The sequence below is a fragment of the Chiloscyllium punctatum genome, chromosome 3 (assembly GCF_047496795.1).
Source record: "Chiloscyllium punctatum isolate Juve2018m chromosome 3, sChiPun1.3, whole genome shotgun sequence".
NCBI lineage: Eukaryota > Metazoa > Chordata > Chondrichthyes > Orectolobiformes > Hemiscylliidae > Chiloscyllium > Chiloscyllium punctatum.
Genome location: NC_092741.1, coordinates 108,198,040 through 108,223,489, shown reverse-complemented (window position 1 = coordinate 108,223,489; position 25,450 = coordinate 108,198,040). Strand labels below are relative to the sequence as shown.

Below are 25,450 nucleotides of genomic sequence, written 5' to 3'. Positions count from 1 at the left end.
TAAAAGCTACCCTCTTCTCTGTTCCTTATATCTCATCTCCACACATTCTCTGCCTCCGTCTTCCTCTTCCCACCCCTACAAGACTCTTCCCCTTCACTTTCCCTTGCCCCATCTATAGGGTAGGGGGATGGGTCTGGATGGGATGCTCTTCTGTGGGTCGGTGTGGACTTTGTGGGCCAAATGGCCTGTTTCCATAACACTGGGATTCTAAGACTATATGATTTTTCTATTGTCCATCCATTCTCCCTCTCCAGCCTTTCCCAACTTCTGGCCCTTTCTGCTCCAGCTCCTTCCTATACATTTCTGTTCTTATCTTTTTGTTCCTCTCACTTTCCATTTTTCTTTTGTCTCTGTTTTATTCTATTGTTTTCTCCTTTGTCCCTTCTTCCACATCCTTCTTCAGCTGTGGCTTGCACCTCCTCTGTTAAGATCCTTTCATTCTCTGCCATAGATCTGTCTTTATTTTTGCCTCTCCCATATTTGCTGTTTATCTCTTTGTCTACATTTGTGCCCTTTTGGGAGCACTTGGTCTCTGCTCATGAAACACGATGGAACTGGTTATTCAGTTGGATATGGAGTCTCCACATGCAACGTCAGAGGAGATCATTTATTAAAGTGAGGGAAAACACTCCATGCCAAAAATTATTCTAATCTTCAAACTGCTAATTAGCTCAAAAAAAAGTATCATTGCTTCAAAAAATTTTCAGATCACAATGTAAAGCATCAATCTACTTGTTTGCCCACATTTCATGCACATATTTTGCTTTTAATGTTGATGATTCAAAGTTATGGGAATGAAGACAATGGCGTTTCATCTGATTAGAAAAAGGTAACACTTCAATGTTGACAATGTGGGAGGACTGCCTACTTATAAAGATAGCAAAGAATTGAAGGGAACATATATCAGCCAATAAGGAAATAAACTTTAGGTTTGCATCTTAATGAGAAAAAGAGAGGAAAATTCTTTGATGTAATTAACAAAACATCCACCAGGAAATGAAGAGTTTTTTTTCAGACAGTGAATTGTTGCTCTCTGGAATGCACGGTCAAAAAGAGTAGTGGAAGCAGTTTCATTAGGAATTTGAAAAGGGAATCTGATAAAAGTTAAAAACAAAGTAAGGTTGAGCTGTAGAGGAAGAGCTAACAAGAAGCATACAAGATTTTGAAGGAACTGGACAAGGTAGATATTGAGTCAAAAAGTGTGGTGCTGGAAAAGCACAGCCAGTCAGGCAGCATCAGAGAGCTTATAGAACATAGAACATAGAACAATACAGCGCAGTACAGGCCCTTCGGCCCTCGATGTTGCGCCGATCAAAGCCCACCTAACCTACACTAACCCACTATCCTCCATATACCTATCCAATGCCCGCTTAAATACCCATATAGAGGGAGAGTCCACTACTGCTACTGGCAGGGCATTCCATGATCTTACGACTCGCTGAGTGAAGAACCTACCCCTAACATCAGTCCTATATCTACCCCCCCTTAATTTAAAGCTATGCCCCCTTGTAATAGCTGACTCCATACGCGGAAAAAGGTTCTCACTGTCAACCCTATCTAACCCCCTAATCATCTTGTACACCTCTATCAAATCACCCCTAAACCTTCTTTTCTCCAAAGAAAACAACCCCAAGTGCCTCAGCCTTTCCTCATAGGATCTTCCTACCATACCAGGCAACATCCTGGTAAACCTCCTCTGCACCCGTTCCAGTGCCTCCACATCCTTCCTATAGTATGGCGACCAAAACTGCACACAATATTCCAGAAGCGGCCGCACCAGAGTCTTATACAACTGCAGCATGACCTCAGGACTCCGGAACTCAATTCCTCTACCAATAAAAGCCAGTACGCCATATGCCTTCTTCACTGCACTATTTACCTGGGTGGCAACTTTCAGAGATCTGTGTACATGGACACCAAGATCCCTCTGCTCTTCCACACTACCAAGTAGTCTACCATTAGCCCAGTAATCCATCTTTTTATTGCTCTTACCAAAGTGAATCACTTCACACTTAGCTACATTGAACTCCATTTGCCACCTTTCTGCCCAGCTCTGCAGCTTCTCTATATCCCGCTGTAACCTGCCATATCCTTCCTCACTGTCTACAACTCCTCCGACTTTCGTATCATCTGCAAACTTGCTCACCCAACCTTCTAACCCTTCCTCCAGGTCATTTATAAAAATGACAAACAGCAATGGTCCCAAAACAGATCCTTGCGGAACACCACTAGTGACGGCACTCCAAGATGAATCTTTGCCATCAACTACTACCCTCTGTCTTCTTCCAGAGAGCCAATTCCTAATCCAAACCTCCAACTCACCCTCAATGCCATATCTCTGTATTTTCTGCAGTAGCCTACCATGGGGGACCTTATCAAACGCCTTACTAAAATCCATATATACTACATCTACCGCTTTCCCCTCATCTACCTCCTTCATCACCTTCTCAAAGAATTCAATAAGGTTTGTGAGGCACGACCTGCCCTTCACAAAACCATGCTGACTATCCTTGATCACATCATTCTTATCCAGATGTGCATAAATCCTATCCCTTATAATTCTCTCTAAGACTTTGCCCACAACAGAAGTGAGACTCACTGGCCTATAGTTACTAGGATTATCCCTACTCCCCTTCTTGAACAAGGGAACCACGTTTGCTAGCCTCCAGTCCTCTGGCACTACTCCTGTAGACAAAGAGGACACAAAAATCAAGGCCAATGGCTCTGCAATCTCCTCCCTTGCTTCCCAGAGAATCCTAGGATAAATGCAATCAGGCCCAGGGGACTTATCTATTTTCACCCTTGCCAGAATTTCCAACACCTCTTCTCTACATATCTCAAAGCCATCCATTCTACTTATTCGTGCCTCAGTATTCATATCGACAACAATGTCCTGTTCCTGAGTGAATACTGACGAAAAGTATTCATTCAGCGCCTCCCCAATCTCTTCAGCCTCCACACGCAACTTCCCATTACTATCCTTGAATGGACCTATTCCTTCCCTAGTCATTCTTTTATTCCTAACATACCTATAGAAAGCCTTAGGGTTTTCCCTAATCCTACCAACTAAGGACCTTTCATGTCCCCTCCTTGCTGCTCTTAGCTCTCTCTTCAGGTCCTTCCGGGCTACCTTATAACTCTCAATCGCCCCTATTGAACCTTCACGCCTCATCTTTACAAAGGCCGACCTCTTCCATTTAACAAGGGATTCCAACTCCTTATTAAACCACGGCTCCTTCACACGACCCTTTCCTCCCTGCCTGATAGGTACGTACTTATCAAGGACACTCAATAGTTGCTCCTTGAACAAGTTCCACATATCAATTACGCTCTTGCCTTGGAATCTACTTTTCCATTCCACACATCCTAAGTCATGCCTCAACGCATCATAATTTCCCTGCCCCCAGCTATAACTCTTGCCCTGTAGTACACACTTATCCCTCTCCATCACTAGAGTAAAAATCACCGAATTGTGGTCACTGTCCCCAAAGTGCTCACCTACCTCTAGTTCTAATACCTGGCCTGGTTCGTTACCCAGAACCAAATCCAGTATGGCCTCACCTCTTGTTGGCTTATCTACATATTGTGTCAGGAAACTCTCCTGCACACATTGCACAAACACTGACCCATCTAACGAACTTGAGCTATAGCTTTCCCAATCAATATCAGGAAAGTTAAAGTCTCCCATAACAATCACCCTATTACTGTCACTCTTCTCCTGAATCATCTTCGCAATCCTTTCTTCAACGATTCTAGGACTATTAGGAGGCCTGTAAAAGACTCCTAACAGGGTGACCTCACCTCTCCTATTCCTAACCTCAACCCAAACTACCTCAGATGGCAAATCTTCATCCATCTTCCTTTCCACCGCTGTAATACTATCTTTGACAAGCAAAGCCACACCCCCCCCTCTTTTACCCCCACCTCTGACCCTACTAAAACATTTAAACCCTGGAACCTGCAACAGCCAATCCTGTCCCTGATCTAGCCATGTCTCCGTAATAGCCACAACATCGAAGTCCCAGGTACCAACCCACGCTGCGAGTTCACCTACCTTATTTCGTATACTTCTGGCATTAAAGTATACACACTTCAAGCCACTCTTCTGTTTACAGGCACGATCCTTTAAGATTGATACCATATTCCTACCCTCCCTACACTCCAGGTCCTGCACCCTAAAGTTACAGTCTGGGTTCCCATGCCCCTGCAGAGTTAGTTTAAACCCCCCCCAAGAGCACTAGCAAACCTCCCCCCAAGGATACTGGTGCCCGTCAGGTTCAGGTGCAGACCATCCTGTCTATAGAGGTCCCACCTTCCCCAGAAAGAACCCCAGTTATCCAAATACCGAAATCCCTCCCTCCTGCACCATCCCTGTAGCCACGCATTTAACTCTTCTCTCTCCCTATTCCTCGACTCTCTATCACGTGGCACGGGTAACAAACCAGAGACAACAACTCTGCTCGTTCTAACTCTGAGCTTCCAACCTAGCTCCCTAAAAGCCTGTCTAACATCCTCAGCACTCCTACCTATGTCATTGGTGCCAATATGGACCACGACTTCAGGCTGCTCCCCCTCCCCCTTAAGGACCCGGAAAACACGATCAGAGACATCACGTACCCTTGCACCTGGGAGGCAACATACCAAACGTGAGTCTCTCTCGTTCCCACAAAACCGCCTATCTGTGCCCCGAACTATCGAGTCCCCAATTATTATTGCTCTGCTCTTCTCCACCCTTCCCTTCTGAGTAGCGGGGACAGGCTCCGTGCCAGAGGCCTGAGCCCCGTTACTTACCCCTGGTAAGTCGTCCCCCCCACAAGTATCCAAAACGGTATACTTGTTCTTGAGGGGAACGACCACAGGGGGTCCCTGCACTGGCTGCTTCCTCCCAGTCCCCCTCACTGTCACCCATCTATCTGCCATCTTTGGAGTTACTACTTCCCTATAGCTCCGATCTATGACCCCCTCTGCCTCCCGAATGATCCGAAGTTCATCCAACTCCAGCTCCAGTTCCCTAACACGGTCTTGGAGGAGCTGGAGATGGGTGCACTTCCTGCAAGTGTAATCAGCAGGGATGTCCATGGCATCCCTCACCTCATACATGTTGCAGGAGGAACATTGCACTGCCTTCACTGCCATCCCTCTAAAGCTAACCTTTATTTAAAAAAAACTGGGTCTAAAGAATACAACAAGCAAAATTCGGCACTTACCTCCTTACCACAACGGATCTTATTATTAGGTTAGAGGAGGAGGGCGGGAGGGAGGCACTACCTCCGTAGTGCCTCGGGTTCTTCAGCTGTGCGCTTTTAAAGGGGAAACAAACCTACCCAGGTAAGCTTACGCTCTACCTGCTTCTTCATTCCTGATGAAGAGGTTATGCACAAAATGTCAACTCTCCTGTTACTCGGATCCTGACCAGCTGTGTTTTCCAACACCACACTTTTTGACTCTGATCTCCAGCATCTGCAGTCCTCACTTAGAGTCATAGAGATGTACAGCATGGAAACAGACCCTTCGATCCAACTCATCCATGTCGACCAGATATCCCAACCCAATCTAGTCCCACCCGCCAGCACCCAGCCCATATCCCTCCAAACACTTCCTATCCATATACCCATCCAGATGCCTTTTAAATGTTGCATACGTACTAGCCTCTACCACTTCCTCTGACACTTCATTTCATGCCTGCACCACCCTCTGCATGAAAAGGTTGCCCCTTAGGTCTCTTTTATATCTCACCCTAAACCTATGCCCTTGAGTTCGGGACTCCCCCACCCCAGGGTAAAGACTTTATCTATTTATCCTATCCATGCCCCTCATGATTTTATAAACCTCTATAAGATCACCCCTCAGACTCTGACACCAGGGAAAACAGCCCAGCCTATTCAACCACTCTCTATAGCTCAAATCCTCCAACCCTGGCATCATCCATGTAAATCTTTTCCGAACTCTTTCAAGGTTCACAACATCCTTCCAAGAGGAAGAATTGCATACAATATTTCAAAAGTGGCCTAACCAATGACCCATACAACTGCAACATGACCTCCCAACTCCAGTACAAAATACTCTGACCAATAAAGGAAAGCATACCAAATACCTTCTTCGCTATCTTACCTACCTGCAACTCCACTTTCAAGGAGCTATGAACCTACACTCCAAGGTCTCTTTGTTCAGCAACACTCCTTAGGAACTTAGCATTAAGTGTATAAATCCTGCTTTCCCAAAATGCAGCACCTTGCATTTATCTAAATTCAACTCCATTTGCTATTTCTCAGCCCATTGGTCCATCTGGTCCAGATCCTGTTGTAATCTGAGAAAACCCTCTTCACTGTCCACAACACCTCCAATTTTGGTGTCATCTGCAAACTTACTAACTTTACCTCTTATGCTAACATCAAAATTATTTATAGCAATGATGAAAAGTAGTGGACCCAGCATCGATCCTTGTGGCACTCCACTGGTCACAGGCCTCCAGTCTGAAATACAACCCTCCACCACCACCCTCTGTCTTCTACTTTGAGCCAGCTCTGTATCCAAATAGCTAGTTCTCCCTGTACTCCACAAGATCTAACCTTGCTAACCAGTCTCCCATGAGGAACCTTGTCAAACACCTTACTGAAGTCCATGTGGATAACATCTACTGCTCTGCCCTCATCAATCTTCTTTATTACTTCTTCAAAAACTCAATTAAGTTTGTGAGACATGATTTCCCACGCACAAAGCCATGTTGACTATCCCTAATCAGTCCTTACCTTTCCAAATACATGTACATCCTGTCCCTCAGGATTCCCTCCAACAACTTGCCCACCATCAACATCAGGCTCACTGGTCTATTATTCCCTGGCTTGTCCTTACCACCCTTCTTAAATAGTGGCACCATGTTAGCCAACCTCCAGTCTTCCGGCTCCTCCCCTGTGATTATCGATGATACAAATATCTCAACAAGGGGCGCAACAATCACTTCCCGAGCTTCCCACAGAGTTCGAGGATACTCCTGATCAGGTCCTGGGGATTTATCCACTTTAATGTGTTTCAACACATCCGGCACTTCCTCCTCAGTAATATGGACATTTTTCAAGATGTCACCATCTATTCCCCTACATTTTATATCTTCCATGTCCTTTTCCACAGTAAACACTAATGCAAAATACTTGTTTTGTATCTCCCCATCTTCTGCAGCTCCACACAAAGGCTGATCTTTGAGGGGCCCTATTCTCCCCCTCCTTACCCTTTTTTCCTTAATGTATTTGTAGAAACTCTTTGGATTCTCCTGAACTATTTGCCAAAGCTATCTCATGTCCCTTTTTGCCTCTCACATGTACTCCTACTGCCTTTATACTCTTCTTAGGACTTATTGGATCTATCTTGTCTATACCTGACATAACCTTCCTTTCCTGCAATAATGGAGAGATTAGTTAGATTGGGAGGGGTCACCTGTGATTTCTTTACGTATAAGAATGTGAAAGTCAATAGAAAATAAGAGCCAGCATTTCTTTGGTCACTTTTCCAAAGGCTTTCAGTGCCAATGAAAAGCCATTAGAACTGACATAACACACTGCAAATTCATACACAGCAAGATCCTTGAAAATTTCTTGAGAAATGCATCAATTCATCAACTCATTGTTTTTGCGGATGTTGGTGGAGACGTACATGATGGCAACACAACTCCTCTGATCTCCTTCAAACATTGCTATGGTTTTTTTGTTCGTAACTACTCTGAAAGGGGGTTTTTATTCAACAAAATCTAGCTCTGAATTAAGTAGTTATGCCTCAGTAATATTCGGCTTATTCGACTAAGGTGAATCTTTCTATTTTGCCTGTCCCTTGGTAAGGCAATGGGGATTATGATGCTCAGTTACCATGAATAAATACAATACAGATTCAATGAGTTGATTAACCCTTATCTGTGCTATATTGCAAGATAAATTTTTTACTCAAATTCATTGAGTGGGCATTTCACTCACAGCTCTCTCATTCCAAGGTATGAATACTACCAGCAGCCATAGCTGACAATTAGAGATGCTTCAGTAGTAGTATTCAAACTCCAAGAGGGGAAAGAGAATGCCATTGGCTTGGATAATGTCAATCTGAGCCTAATGGAAGAACCTTTAGCAGCAGAGATACGTCAGTAGAGATTGTGATGCAAGTAATTTCAATGGGAACAAGAGGGACATCCAAATACTGTGGAAGGTGCAGATCTGAAATATAAGCAGAAAATCTCTGGAAATTCTCAGAATTCCTAACAATAGCTGTGAAAACAGCAACAGAGTTGACTTTGATGACTCATTCACAAACTGTCTTCATCGTCAGCAAAAGCGATAGTCAAAATAAATTTGACATGAAGCTACATACATTGGTATTCGACAGTTGAGCAAAAAGGGTTTAAGAGATGATAAGGAGACTTTTGAAAGAGGAGAGAGATGCCAAGGTAAAGGGACTTGGATGGGGTGTGTCCCAGAGTTGAGGGTTCTCATGTAACTGAAGGTATGAACACCAATAGTAATGTAAGTTAAGGATGTTAAGATCAGGGGGAAAAGAACCAAGTAGGTGACCACCAAAATTAGCCCACAGCTGCTGATTGTTCCACTTGTGGAGGCAACAGCTTTAGAAAAGCTAAATCAGCTTACTTTCATTGGGGGATACGAAGGCATAGTAATTCAACTATTCACCTCTGATTTTCCGTGTTGAGGCAGACAATCTGAAAGAAGCTGCTGAATGCAAGCCTGGAGATGCCTGTGCCTATACTATTTGGGAGCTGATGGTGCATCACATGAGGGTTTTTTAGAATTTTAGAAAAATTCTCACTTAGCTGTTAACTCTGAACATTGCACATCTTTTGCCATGCTTTTGTCAGTTCTGTAAACAGTTGTCTTCACAGCTGACTGATCAAAGGAATAGAATGAGGTTTTCAGCTCTTTATGTCTGTTCTGCTATTCCATTTGATCATCACTGATTTATTCCAACTCCATTTACCTTAGTTCTCTAACACATTGTATCCGTACGTAAATGGTCTTTGTGCATGTATTGTAAATTTTCCAGTAATAGTTGTTCCAGTGTATAGAAACCTTTTTTGGGGAGGCCTTTGACCAGTGCTGTTCCACAGGGACTGGTACTGGGTCCATTTTTGTCTGACATTTACGTAAATGATTTGGAATAAATGTAGGAGGCATGGTTAGTGAGTTTACAGATAACACCAAAATTGGTGGCATAGTGGATAGGAAAAAAGGTCATCTAAGATTATAAAGAGATCTCGATCAATTGGGTCAATGGGCTGTGGAGCAGCAGATGGAGTTTAATTTGGATAAATGTGAGATATTGTATACAGGGACAGGCTATACACAATTAATGGGAGGGCCATGGGTAGTGTTGTAGAACAGAGACACTTGGCGGTTCAAATAAAAAGTTCTTTGAAATTAGCATCACAGGTGGTTAAGAGAGTATTTAGCATGCTTGCCTTCATTGCTCATACTTTTGAGTATAGGATTTGGGACATCATGTTGAGGTTATACAGGACATCGGTGAGGACTCTCTGGAGTACCATGTGCAGTTCTGGTCACCCTGTTATATTAAACTGAAGAGGGTTCAGAAAACACTTACTAGGATGTTGCCAGGAATGGGGGGGGGGGGGGGGGGGGGTTGATTTATAAAAACAGACTGGAAAGCCTGGGACTTGTTTCAGTGGACTGCAGGAGATTGAGGTTTTGAGGTTTATAAAATTATAAAAGGCATAGATAGAGTGAATGAAAAGACTCTTTTCCCTCGGGTGGGGAAGTTCAAAACTAGGGGTCATAGTTTCAAGGTGAAAGGAGAAAGATTTGAAAAGAACATGATGGGCAACCCGTTTACACAGAGTGTGGTTCATGAGTGTAATGAGAGGAGAAAATGATGGATGCAGATACAGTTACAATGTTTAAAACACATTTGACTGAGTTCGTGAACTGGAAGAATTTTGAGGGATATTGGCCAAGTGTAGGCAGATGGGACTAGTTTAGTTCGGGAACATGGTTGGCGTGGACTGATTGGAGTAAAGGGTCCGTTTCCATGTTGCATGACTCTATAACTGTAAATGCATAATTTATCTCCCAAAATCCTTAATGTTTCATATACTGTGCCTTGGACTAGTTATAACAGCAGGGCTTGCGGATTCACAATTTCTCTTTTTTTAAACATCAGAAATCCTGTTATATGCCCGTGGACAGCCGGTTCCTGCTGAATTCAGCACCATGGACACCAACCAGTGTTGGAGTTCATTATCAGCTGGTCCAAAGACCTGGAATGAATTACATTACCTCAAAATGTGAAACAAAAAATACCCAAAAAATCTGTAGATGCTGGAAATCAGAAACCAAATCAGAAATTGCTGAGAAAACTCAGCCAGTCTGGCAACACCGATAGAGAGAAAGCAGAATTAGCATTTCAGGTCCACTGACTCTTCTTCAGAACTAAAGAAGATGATGTGCAGAAGGGTCAGTGGACTTGAAACGTGAAGTCTGCTTTCTCTCCACAGATGCCGTCAGACCACCTGAGGTTTTCTAGCAATTTCTGATTGTGAATCTGAAAGTATTATCCATGTAAAATTTGACTATATCATGTTGCTGAAAAACTTGGTCCTAAATAAAGACATTTACATGAGAAATTAAAGTGATTCTTAAAATTTTAATGTCATAAATCTGTTCTCCTATCTTCAGCACAAAATAGACAAAATTAGAAAAGGATACCAAGACGGAGCTCACTGACTGGGACATTATGAATAGACATTCCACCATGCCTGTATCAATCAGTCCAGGCTCCCCTGAGACAATTAAACCTAGCCCAGGAATCAGCCCAGTTCCTACTTGAAAACATTCAGGCTCAGCACCCACTACATTAATGGATCAATCACTCCAATACCTTGAGAGGCTAGAAACTGCTTAATGTCCAGTCAGTCTTTAATCTTCTGGGAGTTCCAACTCATGTCTTCTGGTCCTCTTTAATCCATTAGTTATAGTCTTTTGAGAGAATGCACAAGTGAGAAGTGGTGGTAGGCCATTTGATCTATGAACATGGAAATTCTAACCTATAATCAATTGAGAAGCAAAGACCAAGATTGGAAAGTTGTATTTCAAACACAACAAGGCCTGTAATGCATTTATCAAGATTGGCTTTGAATTTAATGAACTCACTGGGGGACCAGAGGAGAGAGGCTATTTCTATTATGTTCCAATACTTTCACTCACTGTCACTGAACCACTAGAATATAGCAAGATTCAAATTGCCATTGCAGGAACTATTTGAGAGTGCTTCTCGGTGGCAGCATTCTGATGTGCTCTTCTTCTGTAGGCCTGGGACATCTGAAAGCCAGAACGTTATGTGACTCTGAGAAAGCCAAGTCTTCACAGCACCAGCTATGCCGAGCGCGGAGACAGGTACCTGCACCTCAGAGGGTTGTGCAGAATGAGGAGGTGGCACTGGGTGAGTGACAGTCTGGATGCAGAATGGTGGTGGGAGAAAAAGACCAGGCCCATACTGTTGAGACTGAGGTCCAGATTAATCTCTGCCTCAGCTGCTGTAGCCCGAGATTAGTCTCACAGCATAATTATAACAAGAGATGGCTCTCTGAACAGGATCAGTTATAAGAGTCACTAAAGCCCTTGTAAAATATTCTGACCTGTAGAATGATGCTTTTCAGTTGCTTCTGTGAGAAATGGTGTTCTGTTCTACAGTACATGGCAACTACAAGTGTGTGGTTAGCCAAGCCCCATTGATACAGATCTCAAACCCAGGCTAATGAGTGCCCAGGTTGCTGTTATCAAAGCCTAAGTCTTCAAGTCAAACCTCCGATCACATCCAACTTGACATGCTGAGGAATCAGGTTACTGTCCATAGGTTTACCTCTCTGCAAATCATTAAATATACTCGAGGGACAGCCTATTACTAAAGGCATACCAGTATAAATGAAAATGCTTTCTGTCAGTGTGATGCCACTTCAAGCTAATTCAGTATCTGATGTAAAATTACATGGGATTTACAATACAGAAGCAGACCATGTGGTCCAGCTGGTCTATTCCAGTGTTGATGCTCTCAGCTCTCTTAATCTCACTCTTTCAGTATCCTTCCATTCTTTTCCCTCCCGTGTCTTTACACAGCTTTATCTCTCTTAAATCCTTCAATATTCATCTCAATATAGTATTGAACTCCACATTCAAACCAGTTAAAGACGTTCTCCTGAATTCCCTATTGGCTGTATTTGTGGCTTCCTTATACTTGTGGACACAGGTTTAAGACTCTTCCATAAATGAAATCTTCTCTATATCTACTCTATCAACCCCCCCTTATAATCTGAAAGATCTCCATTACATCACCCCTCAGTCTTTTTTTATGGCACAAGCTACAATGGTCATGGGAGACTACCAGCGCAGTGAAAATTACCTATTTAGGCTTCAACACAGAAGGATAAATCCCAAAATAGATCTCACTGAAAACCTTCAGCCAACAGGCTTAATCCGTTCTGAAGGGAATGGCAATACACCAACTCCAAGGAATAGCATGGTGGCAAAATTCATCAATATCATGGATGGTCCAATTTAATTGAATTAATTGGCTGCACTGCATTCAAGCTTTGTCCAAAAAGTTTGTTCCTGACTGTATACAAACTGTTAACAGCACAGCAGATGATATCCACTGATGGCAATTTAAAAGAGTAAGATATTGAACAGGGGGAAGAGGGCTGAGCAAGTTACTCACAGTTACATGTGGAAAAGAGGAACTTTCAACAGGTTCACTTCATTAAGGAAGATTTTCGAACTCCCACTTCATTCATTCTCCCATCTACTCAGCTCCTGCAACCTGTTCTAACCTAGCTTCTGGACTATACAATGCTTTTATGAACTGTGAGTGTTGCTGGCAAGTTTAGCATTTATTGCCCTTCATCAAATGCCCTCGTGAAGGTGGTGGCCTTCTTGAACTGTTAGTAGTGGTTGGGTTGTAAATCCTCCTACTATTCTTTTAAAGAAAGATGTTCCAGGATTTTGACCTAGTGACATTGCCGAGTGAGCTGCTTAGATGGTGGTGTTCCTATGTATCTGCTGCCCTTGTCCTTCTAGATAGTAGTGGTCATGGCTTTTGAAAGTGCTATCAAGGAAACGTAATGAGTAACTATAGTGTATCTTGTAGTTGGTACGCACTGTTGCTACTGTGCATCGATGGTGAAATGACTGAATGTTAAAGATAATGGACAGGGTACCAATCAGGCAGACTGTTTTGTCCTGGATGTTGTCAGATTTCTAAAGTGTTGTTGGAACTGCACTCATCCAGGCAAGAGGAGAATATTCTACCACATTTTTGTGCTTTGAAGATGGTGGACATGAAATGGGAGATGAGTTACTCTCCATAATTTCTGAATTACTTATTCTTTTTTAATATGCTATTAGAGAAGAAGGCAGCACTGATGAGGATTCTTCATTTAGGGGAATTGAGGGGCGCTTCTTCGGATATAAATGTGACACCAGGATGTTGCCTCCTCAGTGTTAGGGATGTTGTTGAATGATTGCAAAACATTCTTCACAGAAAAGACAAACAGCCAGAGATTGTAATCCATGTTGAGTACAAATGAGAAAAGGTAGGTTGGCAAAAGTAGTCCTGCAATCTGAATTTAGGAAACTAAGCAGAAAATTAGCAAATAGAATCTCTAAATTTGTAATCTCTGGATTATTCCCAGTGCCATGTCCAAGTAAGCATAGAAATAGAAGGCTAACACAAATGCATGTATGAATAGAAAGGTGTTGTAGTAAGGAAGTCTCTACATCTCTGGGACACAAGGACTGGCTCTGATGGAGTTAGCACCTGGACAAGCCATCTATATTGCATCTGAACAGAGTTGAGAATGAGTTGTTTGTGACCATTTTGCTAGTGCTTTGGGGGAGGGCTTAAGTTAGCTCAGCTGAGGTGTTGGAACCAGTAGAGAATATCAGAAAATAGTAGGGTGCACAAAATGCTGAGCGAGGTATTGCAGACTGGAGCAGAGAATATAGTTTAATAGGTGGAGGTTCTGACAAAGGAGAAATGAATGAACTGTAACTCAGAGTTATACTGCATACATAAAGTAATAAGATTGGCGAGTTACAGGCACAGATTGCCTTGTGGCACTATGATGCTGTGGGTGATAATGGAGATCTGGCTGAAGGAAGGGCAAGACAGGATGTTAAATATTCATGGTTACAAGGTGTTCATAAAGATTAGGAGAGAGGGAAGAAATATGGGTGTTATTTTGGATAAGGAGACCATTGCAGAACAGCAGAAAGAGAATGTTGCAGAGATCTCAAGAATAGAATCAATTTGGTTGGAACTAAGGAGGAAAAAGGGTGAAATTACATTGCTCAATATACTATATAGACTACCAACTGGGAAGAATCTAGAGGAACGAATTTGCAACGAAATTACTGAGAAGTGTAGACATCATAGAGATGTTATTACTGGGGACTTTAATTGCCCTTACTGGTATAGTAATTGTGTTAGGGTCAGTAAGGGCCAAGTGTTCCTAAATTCTCCTCACATTCAGGAGAAATTACTACAGAGTATATGCCAATCCAATAAGAAAGGAGGCATTGCTAGATCTGGTTCTTAGGAATAAGGTAAGCCAAGTAGGTCAAGTAACAGAAGAATCAGTGTGGATTTGGGAGGAGAAAATCATGCTTAACTAACTTGTTGGGGACTTTTGAAGAGGTAACAGATAGGGTTGAGGAGGAGAAAACTATTGATGTGGTGCACATTGACCTTACACGACAGACTTGTGAGGAAAGTATCATGGAATAATAGAAAGAGTATCAACTGAATACAAAATTGATGAGGAGTAGGAAACAAAAAGTAATATATAATGAATAGTTTTCAGATGGAAAATGGTTTATAGTGGAATTTCCAGGAGGTTTGTACTTGGACCCTTGCTTCTTCTTATCTTTCCTGTAAAAAAATCTCAGTCTTGGTGTGAATGGCGCAAATTCAAAGTTTGCAGATTACCCAAATCTTGGATGAATTGTAAACTGTGAGGGGACAGTATGGAACTCCAAAAGGATGTTGTAATGTTGATAGAGTGGAGAGATAGGTGTCAGATGAAGTTCAAGGCAGAGAATGGGGAGATGATGCACCTGGGTACAAAGAATATGTAGAGAAAGCATAACATAAAGACTGGGGCTCTTCTGGTGCAGTTGCAGTATCCCTGTCTCTGAGACCTGGGTTCAAAAGCTACCTGTTCCAGAGATGTATAATAACATTTCTGAACAGGTTGAGTAAGATTAATATAACTGGTCAAAAAATCTAAAATAAAAATTACTATTCTAAAGGATGTGCAGGACCATGGAAACGAGGTGTATATGTATATAAGACATTAAAGGTGACAGGAAAGTAGACAGAACTGTTGGTAAAGCATACAATGTAAGAACATAGAGTTTATGTTCAACTTGTATATGATATTGGTTAGATTTCAGTTGGAGAATTGTGTACAGTTCTGACGAGTACAGAAGAAGTTTACAAAAATGAGGATAAGGCACTTTAGTTATGTTGAAAGATTGGAGAATTAGGGACCATTTTCCTTGGAAAGGAGGAGATTTGCTAGATGTTTTCAAATCATGAAGAGTCTGGTGAAAGTGGATACAGATTGAGAACCGGAGAGCAGACTTAAAGAATTTTGGGAAAGAAGCAAATGTGACATGAGAGTAAGCATTTTCATAGTGAGTACTTATGGTCTGGAATGCACTGTCTGAAAGCATAGTAGAGGTGGCTTCAAGTTACTCATTCAAAACATTAGATGATTATTCAAATAGAAAAAATGCACAAGCTTTCAGAGACTAGGCAAGAGAGCACTGGCATCAGTGAGGATGTGATGAGCCAAGTGGTCTTCTTTGACATATTAACAAAGCTGTGATTCTGTGATAACTGGACATCTCTATAGAGGGCAGTGAGTTTGTAGCTTGATAGATAACAGATAGTCTCCATGTAAATATTTCAAAGAATTACTTGAAAAGGTTGCCAATAAACTAGGAAGGAGGTAGATGGAAAAATAATTGAAATGAAGAAAGCAGAAGTCACTGGGGTAGTGTAGTGGCTCAATGGCTAGCATCACTGCCTCACATCGCCATGAACCCAGGTTCGGTTCCAGCCTTGGATGGCTGTCTGTGTGGAGTGTGCAAGTCTTTCCCATGCTCCAGTTTCCTTTCACAGTCCAAAGATTTGCAGGCTAGGTGGATTAGCCATGGTAAATGTAGGGTCATAGGGATAGGGAGGGGGGCTATGCCTGGGTGAGGTTCTCTTCAGAGAATAGATGCAGACTCCATGGGTTAAATGGCCTCTTTTGCACTTTCTATGATATCCAAATATGGCTCAGCATAGAATCTGTATGGAATTCATAGAATCACTACATTGTGGAAACAGGCCATTTGGCCCAACAAGTCCACACCAACCCTCCAAAGAGTATCCCACCCAGACCCAATCCCTCACATTTCCCCTGACTAATGCTTGTAATCTACACATCCCTAAACACAACTGGCAATTTAGCATGGCCAATATTACCTAACCTGCACATCTTTCGACTGTGGAAGGAAACTGGAGCACCCAGAGGAAATCCGCATAGGCATGGAGAGAATGTGCAAACTCCACACAGACATTCACTCAAAGCTGGAATCAAACCCAGGTCCCTGGCACTGTAAGGCAGCAGTGCTAACCACTGAGCCACCATGCCATCCCCTATTTTCCGCTGTTTCCTATTAGTATAGGAAATACTAATACAGTTGTGTAAAGAAACACAGGCGTTTAGCATTGACTGTCTCTTAAGGCTTGAAGGAAGACCTAAGATTCTAGTAAAAAATGGCAACATTCAACACAATTTGGCAAAGATAGTCTTTGAGATGGCAACATGATCCACCACCATACAATGAAGGATAGCTAGGAGTAGGCAAGAAAACATAAATTTGCCAGTGGAAAGCATAAAAGCAAAGAACATAAAAAATGAATCAATTTTAAGAGGGGAAAATGTAAATCCTGATTGCTTTATGAATAGTTATACTGAGAAGCAATCCAATTGGGATTCATCATTGAACAGAGCAGGGATTTGTGAGACAGCAATCATGGAGGTTTAAGGGATTATTTGACCATAATAAACCAAGCAACAAGTTGGAGTATCTCATGTTAATTCTACCTCTAATTAAGACCATATTAAAAAATGTGCATCTGCTCTGGTCACTTTACATCGAAAAATATGTTGACACACTTGAGAGGGTGCAAAGGGAGAAAAATCATGAATAATTCCTGAATGCAAGACAGCTTATAACAAAGACGTAGACTGAATTATTCAGATTGATTAAAAGAAGGTTGAGATTGGTATGGAGAAACTGCAGTGCTGTCTGTGTTGACTAGATAATAAGGAGAGTTGGGAATGTAGATTTTAGCAGATTATTTTAGTTAAATCTTACCAAATGTATGAACTGTATTAGTTTGAAATAGAGTAAAGAAAGCCCAGAAAAATAGATTGGAAATAAGAGCTTCTAGTATTGATTTACACTGTCTGGCGTTGACTGGGCAATAATAGTGCTAATATAGAATTAGCAGCCTTATTGCTCAAGTTGCACTTCAGCAATGACCTTCACACCATCATAAGGTTATAAGTGAGGATAACTACTGATGATTGTGTGACATTCAGTTCTATTAACAACTCCTCAGATACTTTAACAGTCCATATCTATGTGCAGTAAAATCTAAACAACTTTCAAGCTAAAGGTTAGAAGTGGCAAGTAATATACTCGATACAAGATGTACATCTGCAACTCACTAATAATCCTCTGAAGCACCTCCCAAATCCTATCTAGAAGGACAATGTCAGGACATAAAGGAAAGCATCACCACCTGGATCTTTCCTTCCAAGTCATAAACCATCCTGACATGAAGATAATTGCTGTTCCTTCACTGACACTGGATTAGATATCTGAAATTCTCTCCTTAAGGATACACACTATACAACATAAATTGTAATAGTTCAAGAAGGCAGCCCACTGATACCTTTTCCAGGGCAATTAGGAATGAACACTAAAGGCTGACCTACACCTTATGAAAGAATAGAAGAGTGCCGATTCCAGTTTTAAAGGGGGCCTAAAATGTTCTGCTCAATGAGCTGCCTATTTCAAGCAGCAAGCCCATTTCCCAGCTGGATTCTCTAGCCTGGAGAAATGAATGGAAATGCCAGTTTGGAGTCCAACATCTCAATGTTAACCAAGCCTGACTTCAATATAAAAGAGCAGAAGTAGGACATGCAGCCACACAAGGCTGTTTCACCATTCATTAAAATCATGGCTGATCTGACTGTAATCTCAAATCCACAATCCCAAACACATGGCAAGTATCTCTTTAACTCTGTCTTCTAAATATTCAAGGATTCTGCTTCCATCACCTTTTTAGAAAGAGATATCCAAAAACATTCAAACTACCTAAGAGAAAAAACTTTGCCTCATCTCTGTATAAATGAATAATGCATAATTATTAAACTGTGACTCCTGTTCTATATTGACCTATAAAAGGAAGTTTCCTTTCCACATATGTGCTATCAAGACTGCTTAGAATCATTTATTTTTTAATTAAGTCTCTTATTCTTTTAAACTCCAATGATGCAACCCTCACCTGTTTAGCCTTTCTTCATAAGACAATTCATCCATTCCAAGTAGTAGTTTGGTGAACTTTCTCTTAACTGTTTCTAATGCACTTACATTTCTTTAATAAGCTGAGCTTTCCTAATTACTTTTTATAGTTGTATCCCTAATGGTTTGCCATTCATGCACAAGGACGTCCCTCTGTATCGAAGTGTCCTGCAACCTCTTTTCATTTAGATAATAAGTTTCAATATCATTCTTCCTGCTAAAATAGACAATTTTACATTTTTCCACAATATACTCAGTTAGCCAGATTTTTGTCCACTTACTTTACTATGTGTTTTTGTAGCTTCCATATGTTGTCTACACAACTTACCTTCCTACTGATCTTCGCATCATCAGCCAGTTTGGCAGCCATAACTGAAGCCCCTTCATCAAAGTTATTTACATGAACTGTAAATTGCTGAGGCCTCAGGAACAATCCCTGTGGCACATCACTCATTGCGTACTATCAACCTGACCTTTTATTTCCAGCAATAAACTTACATGTGGTGCTTCATCCAATGTTTTCTGGAATTCTAAATACAATACAATCCACCATTTCCACTTTATTCAGAGCACATATTATTTTCCTAAGGAACTCCAATGGATTGTCAAACATGATTTCCCTTACACAAAGCCATGTTGTTGGGCCTGACCATTTGGATTTATCCAAGTGCTTGCAATAACTTTGTTAATGATAGCTTCTAATATTTTCCCTGTGACAGATGTTAAGCTATTGGCCTGTAGATTGGAACTTTCTGTCTCCACTAAAAATAAAGGAGTTATATTTTCTACCTTTCATTTAATGGGACCTCCAAAACAAAACAGTTTGGAAAAAATTAATATTAGTGCAAGAATTATCTCATGAGCCATTTATTTTAAGAACCTAAGATTAAGTCAATTCGGTGCAGCTCCAAGAATTTATTTAGCACCAACTCTCTGGAGATGATAATTTTTCTGAGTTCCTCTGTCTCTTCCATTTTATGATTTACTGCTGCTTCTAGGATGTTCCTTATATCTTCTACAATGAAGACTGATGCAAACTATCTACTCAATTCATAGAACAAAAAACAAGACAATGCATAATCGGGCCCTTTGGATCTCCAAGCCTGCATCAACACATTTTGCCCTTCCTTACTGGAACTGTTTTCACTTACAGCATCTGTCTCCTTCTCTTCTGTTCTATTCATGTATTTGTCCAGGTACTTTTTGAATATTACTATTGTGTCTGCTTCCACAACCTCATCTGGCAGTGCATTTCGGGCACTTACCACCTTTTGTGCGAAAAACTTGCCTCTCACATCTCATGTAAACATGCCCTCCACCCCCCACCCCCCCACCCCGCACCTTGAAACTGTGTCCTGTGTCCCTGAGTAATTGACCCCTCCACCCTGGGAAAAACACCTCATGCTTTCCACTTTATCATAATCTTAAAAACTTTGATTAGGTCGTCCCTCAACCTCCTGCATTCCAGTGGAACCAAACCCAGTCTATCCAACATTTCTTCATAGCTAAAATCTCCCAATCCAGGCAACATCCTGATAAACCTTTTCTGTATCCTCTCTGAAGCATCAACATCTTCTGGTAATGTGGTGACCAGAAATGTATGCAATATTCCAAGTCAGACCTAAATAAAATTCTACAAAGCTGTCGTATAACATGCCTATCCTTATAGGCGAAAGTGAGGACTGCAGATGCTAGAGATGAGAGTCGAGAGTGTGGTGCTGGAAGTGCATCCGAGGAGCAAGAGAGTCTATGTTTCGGGCAAAAGCCTTCATCAGGAATGAGGCTGTGAGACTCACCATTACCCCGACCGCTATCTACCTATCGCACTCTCAGCTACCTTGCCCCAGCCCCACCCCACCTCCCATTTAACGCATCACCTCCTCGGCTCACAGTCTCATTCTTGATGAAGGACATTTGCCGAAGCGTTGACTCTCCTGCTCCTCGGATACTGCCTGACCTGCTGTGCTTTTTCAGCTCTTGATGCCTATCCTTAAACCCAATACCGCTTCCAATGAAGACAAGCATGCCGTAGGCCTTTTTGACAGCTTTATCTACTGCGCTGCCAACTTCAGTGATCTGTGGACCTGCACACCCGGATGGCTCTGCATATAAATACTCCTGAGGGCTCTGTCATTCACTATATAATTTCCACCAGTACTTCAACTTCCAAACTGCATCACCTCACATTTGTCTGGATTAAACTCCATCTGTCATTTTTCTGCCCATGCCTCCAACTGATTTATATCTTGCTATATGCTTTGCTAATCCTCCTCACTATCTGCAACACCACATGCCTTTGTATCGTCTGCAAACTTTCTAATTAGACCTGTCACAATTTCCTCCAAATAATTTCTGTAGTTAACAAACAGCAGAGGTCTCAGCACTCATCCCTGTATAACACCACCAGTCACAACGTTCCATTCCAAAAAGCATCCTTCCACCGCTACCTCTGTCTCCTATGACTAAGTCAGTTCAGCATCCATCTTGCCAGCTCACCCGATAACGTGTGACTTCACTTTTTGCACCAGTCGAACTACCAGCAGCACTCCGAAAGCTAGTACTTCCAAACAAACCTTTTGGACGAAAACCTGGTGATAGAAAGTTCATATAGACGACATCAACTGCTTTTCTCCCTTTTATTACTTCACAAAAAACTCAATCAAGTTTGTGAGGCATGACTTCCACCATATAAAACCCCACGGTCTATAGCTAATAAGATCACTTGCTTCCAAATGCATATAGATCTTGTCCCTGAGAATCTTTTCCAATAATTTCCCTACTACCAACATGAGGCTCACAGGCCTGTAATTCCCTGGATTATCCCTGCTTCCCTTCTTAAACAGTGGGACAACATTGGCTATTTTCCAGTCCTCTGGGACTTCACCTGTGGCCAAAAAGGGTACAAAAATGTCAGTCAATGCTCCGGCAATTCATTCGCTGCCTCCCTTAATATTCTGGAATAGATCCCATCAGGACCTGAGAACGTATCAACCTTAATACTTTTTAAGATGCACAACATGTCTTCCTTTTTAATAGCAACTTGTCTTAGAAATTCAACACTTCCTTCCCTGAGATATTTTTCCATCAATTCCTTCTCTTTGGTGAATACTGACACAAAGTATTCATTGAGGACCTCACCTCTCTCTTGTGGCTCCAAACATAGGTTCTCTCCTTTGTCCTTGAGTGGGCAAACCTTTCCCTAGCTACCCTCTTGCTTTTTATATATGTATAAAAAGCCTTGGGATTCTCCTTATCCCTGTTTGCTAATGACTTATCATCACCCCTTTTACCCTATCTAATTCCCTGTTTAAGTTATTTCCTAATTCCGTTGTGTACTTCAAGGGCTTCATCAGTTCCAGTCCTCCTAGACCTTATGTATGCTTCCTTTTACTTTTTGACCAAGGTCATAACATCCCTCATCATCCAATGTTCATGTACCTTGCCCTATCAATCCTTCATTCTTGTAGTAATGTGTCACTCCTGAACTCTTATAAACTGCTGTTTGAAATACTTCTACATGTCTGATGTAGATTTACCCTCAAACAGCCACCCTCACTCAAAATTCTCCATCCCTGGGGAACACTACCAGACACAACCCTCCAATCCAAAAAGCATCCTTCCACCACTACCCTCTATCTCCTATGACTAAGCAAGTTCCATCTTGCCAGTTCACCCAATAATATGTGACTTCACTTTTTGTACCAGTCGGGTTCTAATCAATATAGGGGAAGTTCAAATCACCCATCACAACAACCCTGCTGCGTTTGCATCTTTCAAAATCTGCCTACATACTCTGTCCTCTATCTCTCACTGACTGTTGAGAGGCCCGAGGTTTACCCCACATTGTGATTTCACCTTTCCTATTCCTGAGTTCTACCCATGTTGCTTTGCTGCTCGAATCCTCTAATGTACCATTTCGCAGTACAGCTGTGAGATTCCTCTTTACAAGTAATGCAACTCCCCCACTCCTTTTACATCCCCTTCTATCACAACTGAAACAAGTAAACCCTGGGACATTCAGCTACGAGTCCTGTTCCTCTTTCAGTGAAATCTCCTTAATTGCAATAATGTCTTGGTTCCAAGTAGTTACCTAAGCTCTAAGATCATCTACCTTGCCTATTTTACTTCACGCATAGAAACACATGCATTTCATACCATCTCCCCTGCTCTTTTCAGCAGAGTTTCCCTGCCTGTCCTTGTTCTTATTCCTCTTAGCCTTAGTTTCTTCTTCTCTCACAATCTCTGCATCCCATTCCCTACTTCCCATTCCCTGCCACACAAACTTAAACTCTCCCCAGACACCACCCCCCGCAAAAGATGTGTGTCTAGATCCTTCCCAGGTGTAACCCGTCCCATTTATGCAGGTCCCACCTCCCCCAGAACCAGTTCAAATGCCCCACTAATCTGAAATTCTCACCCCACACCATTTTTTCAACCATGTGTTCATCCTATATATCCTGCTGGTTCTACTAGTTCATGACTTGCTTATGGCACCAGTAGTGATCCTGAGATAATTACCTTTGAGGTCTTACATTTCAAATTTCTTGCTAGCTCTCTATATTTTGCTTTTAGGACGTCATCCCTTTTTTTTAACCTATGTTGTTATTATCAATGTTTACTATGACTACTGGCCGTTAATCTGCTATCTCCTTATTTTCTATTATTAATTCTCCAGCCTCACTTTCTCTGGGATCAGCACTCACTTTGCTAACCTCTTTTCATTCCAAATATTTATAGAAACTCTTACTAACTGTTTTATGCATCTGGCTGGCTTTCTCTTGCACTTTGATTTTTCCCTCATGAACTTTTTAGTTTTCTTATATATTCTGTGCAATTTTCTGGTGTACAGTTTAAACAATTTTTTTTTCTTCACATTTGATAATATCTTTAACATGGTGGCTCAGTGGTTAGAACTGCTGCCTTACAGCACCAAGAACCCAGGCTTGATTCCAACATCGGGTGACTGACTGTGTGAAGTTTGCACATTCTCCCCGTATCTGTGTGGGGTTCCTGCGGGTGCTCCGGTTTCCTCCCACAGTCTAAATATGGGTAGATCAGGTGAATTGACCATGCTAAATTACCTATAGTGTTCAGGGATGTGTAAGCTAGGTGCATTTGTTAGGAGTAAATATAGCATAACAAGTTAGGGGAATGGGTCTGGGTGGGTTACTTTTTGGAGGGTCGGTGTGGACGTTTTGGGCCGAAGGGCCTGTTTCCACACTGTAGGGATTCCATGATTAACCACAAATGGTTGGTCCATCCCTTACAATTTTTCTTACTATTTGGAATGTAACTATTTTGTGTATTCTGAAATATCCCCTCCTAAATCTCTGCTATTGTTTCTCTAATTACCTATCCTTCATCCTAATTTACCAATTCACTTTAGCCTTTTCTGTGTTCATGCCCTTATAAATGTCCTCATTTAAATTTTCAAAAAGAAATATTCAACCACTCCTCTCTCCCTCAAATGTAATGTAAAATTCAATTAGATATGGTTGCTGCTACCGAGAAGCTCCCACAATATGAGCTCATTAATTAATCTGATTTCATTACACCGTGCCAGATCTAATATATCCTGCTCTCTGATCAGCTCCCGTAACATGCTGTTCTATCTAAGTATACCAAAAACATTTTTTGAACTCTTTATTTATGCTGCCTTTGACTTTCCCAGTCAATATTTAGATTAAAATATCCTATGAAAATCATGTGCCTTTCTAAGTCACCATTATTTCTTTATATATGTTCTATCCTACCATGTGGTCATGATGGTGACCATTTCTTCCCTTTGGCAATGAGCCAGCAATCTATTCGAAGAGTGATCTATACCAGCACTTGAAGCTTTGGAACAACCCACCTGTCTTTTGCATGAAAGAGGCTACCACTGTAGACATTGAGCTATGAGAGAATAGTTAATTGAAGAGACTTTTGCAGAGAATGTACAGCACAACATAACATGGGTTCAATGGCTCAAATGGCCTTCTGTTGAACAGTAATAAATCAATTTTAAAAAATCAGACTGTTCAGCCTGACCAGTTTTTGCCAGTGTTTGGCTCCATTTGAGTCTCCTCTCATAATCTTCATCGAAGGATATCAATGGGACCTTGTATTCCTTTGTTCTTGTAACTTTTCACTTTGCAACTCTACTCTGTGTGGCACAGGGTTGGAAATGTATTGGCTCAGTGCTTGTCCTGGCAGTTGCAGTGCCATTTTCTCTACAACATCAGCAGGACAACCAAAGAAGAGATAGTTATGCAAAGCCTCTGTTGGGAGGGAGACCTTTCTATTTGGATTAGCTAGGAGTAGTCAAGGGACTTTGCATTGATAGATTTCTGTCACCTATCACCCAAAGACCCTAAACCTCAATCAGGATGAGGATAATGCTTGCCACAATGTCTGTGATAACTATTTTCACCCTGTCATTTTTAATAAGCAGTTTCCTGGCAACACCTACAATCCTTTGACCCTGTGACAGTCAGGTATTCTGTCTCATCTTCAGGTCTCCAGTACAGTCAGCAAGATGTCTGCTCGCACAAGATGCATTGCAGAAACTCACCAATAATCCTAAGAAAGCACTTTCCATAACTACTTTTATCTAAGAAGAACAAAGGGAATAGATACATGAGAGCACTACTAGCAGCCAGTTCCTTTCCAAACCACTCACCATCTGACTTGGAAATTTATTGCAGTTCTTTTACTGCCACTGGGTCTTTCTCTCTAACAGAATTATGGATGTCCCTGTAGCCCAAGGATGGTCGCAATTCTCTACCTTCTACTACCATCTCTGAGGCAACTAACGATGG

The 25,450-nt window shown here is 41.7% G+C and overlaps 1 protein-coding gene across 18 annotated transcripts in view; it reads left to right on the top strand.

The window, feature by feature from the left end:
• Window positions 1-25,450, top strand: part of adgrb3 (adhesion G protein-coupled receptor B3) — an 838,641-nt gene that overhangs the window by 332,738 nt on the left and 480,453 nt on the right. For 14 of the 18 annotated variants that reach the window (XM_072558131.1, XM_072558211.1, XM_072558104.1 and 11 more), the window contains one exon: window positions 11,317-11,448. The exons of the other annotated variants lie outside the window; for them this stretch is intronic. In XM_072558131.1, the coding sequence (XP_072414232.1) occupies window positions 11,317-11,448 (132 nt within the window). The remainder of the gene's footprint in view (window positions 1-11,316; window positions 11,449-25,450) is intronic. 18 annotated transcript variants of the gene reach the window in all.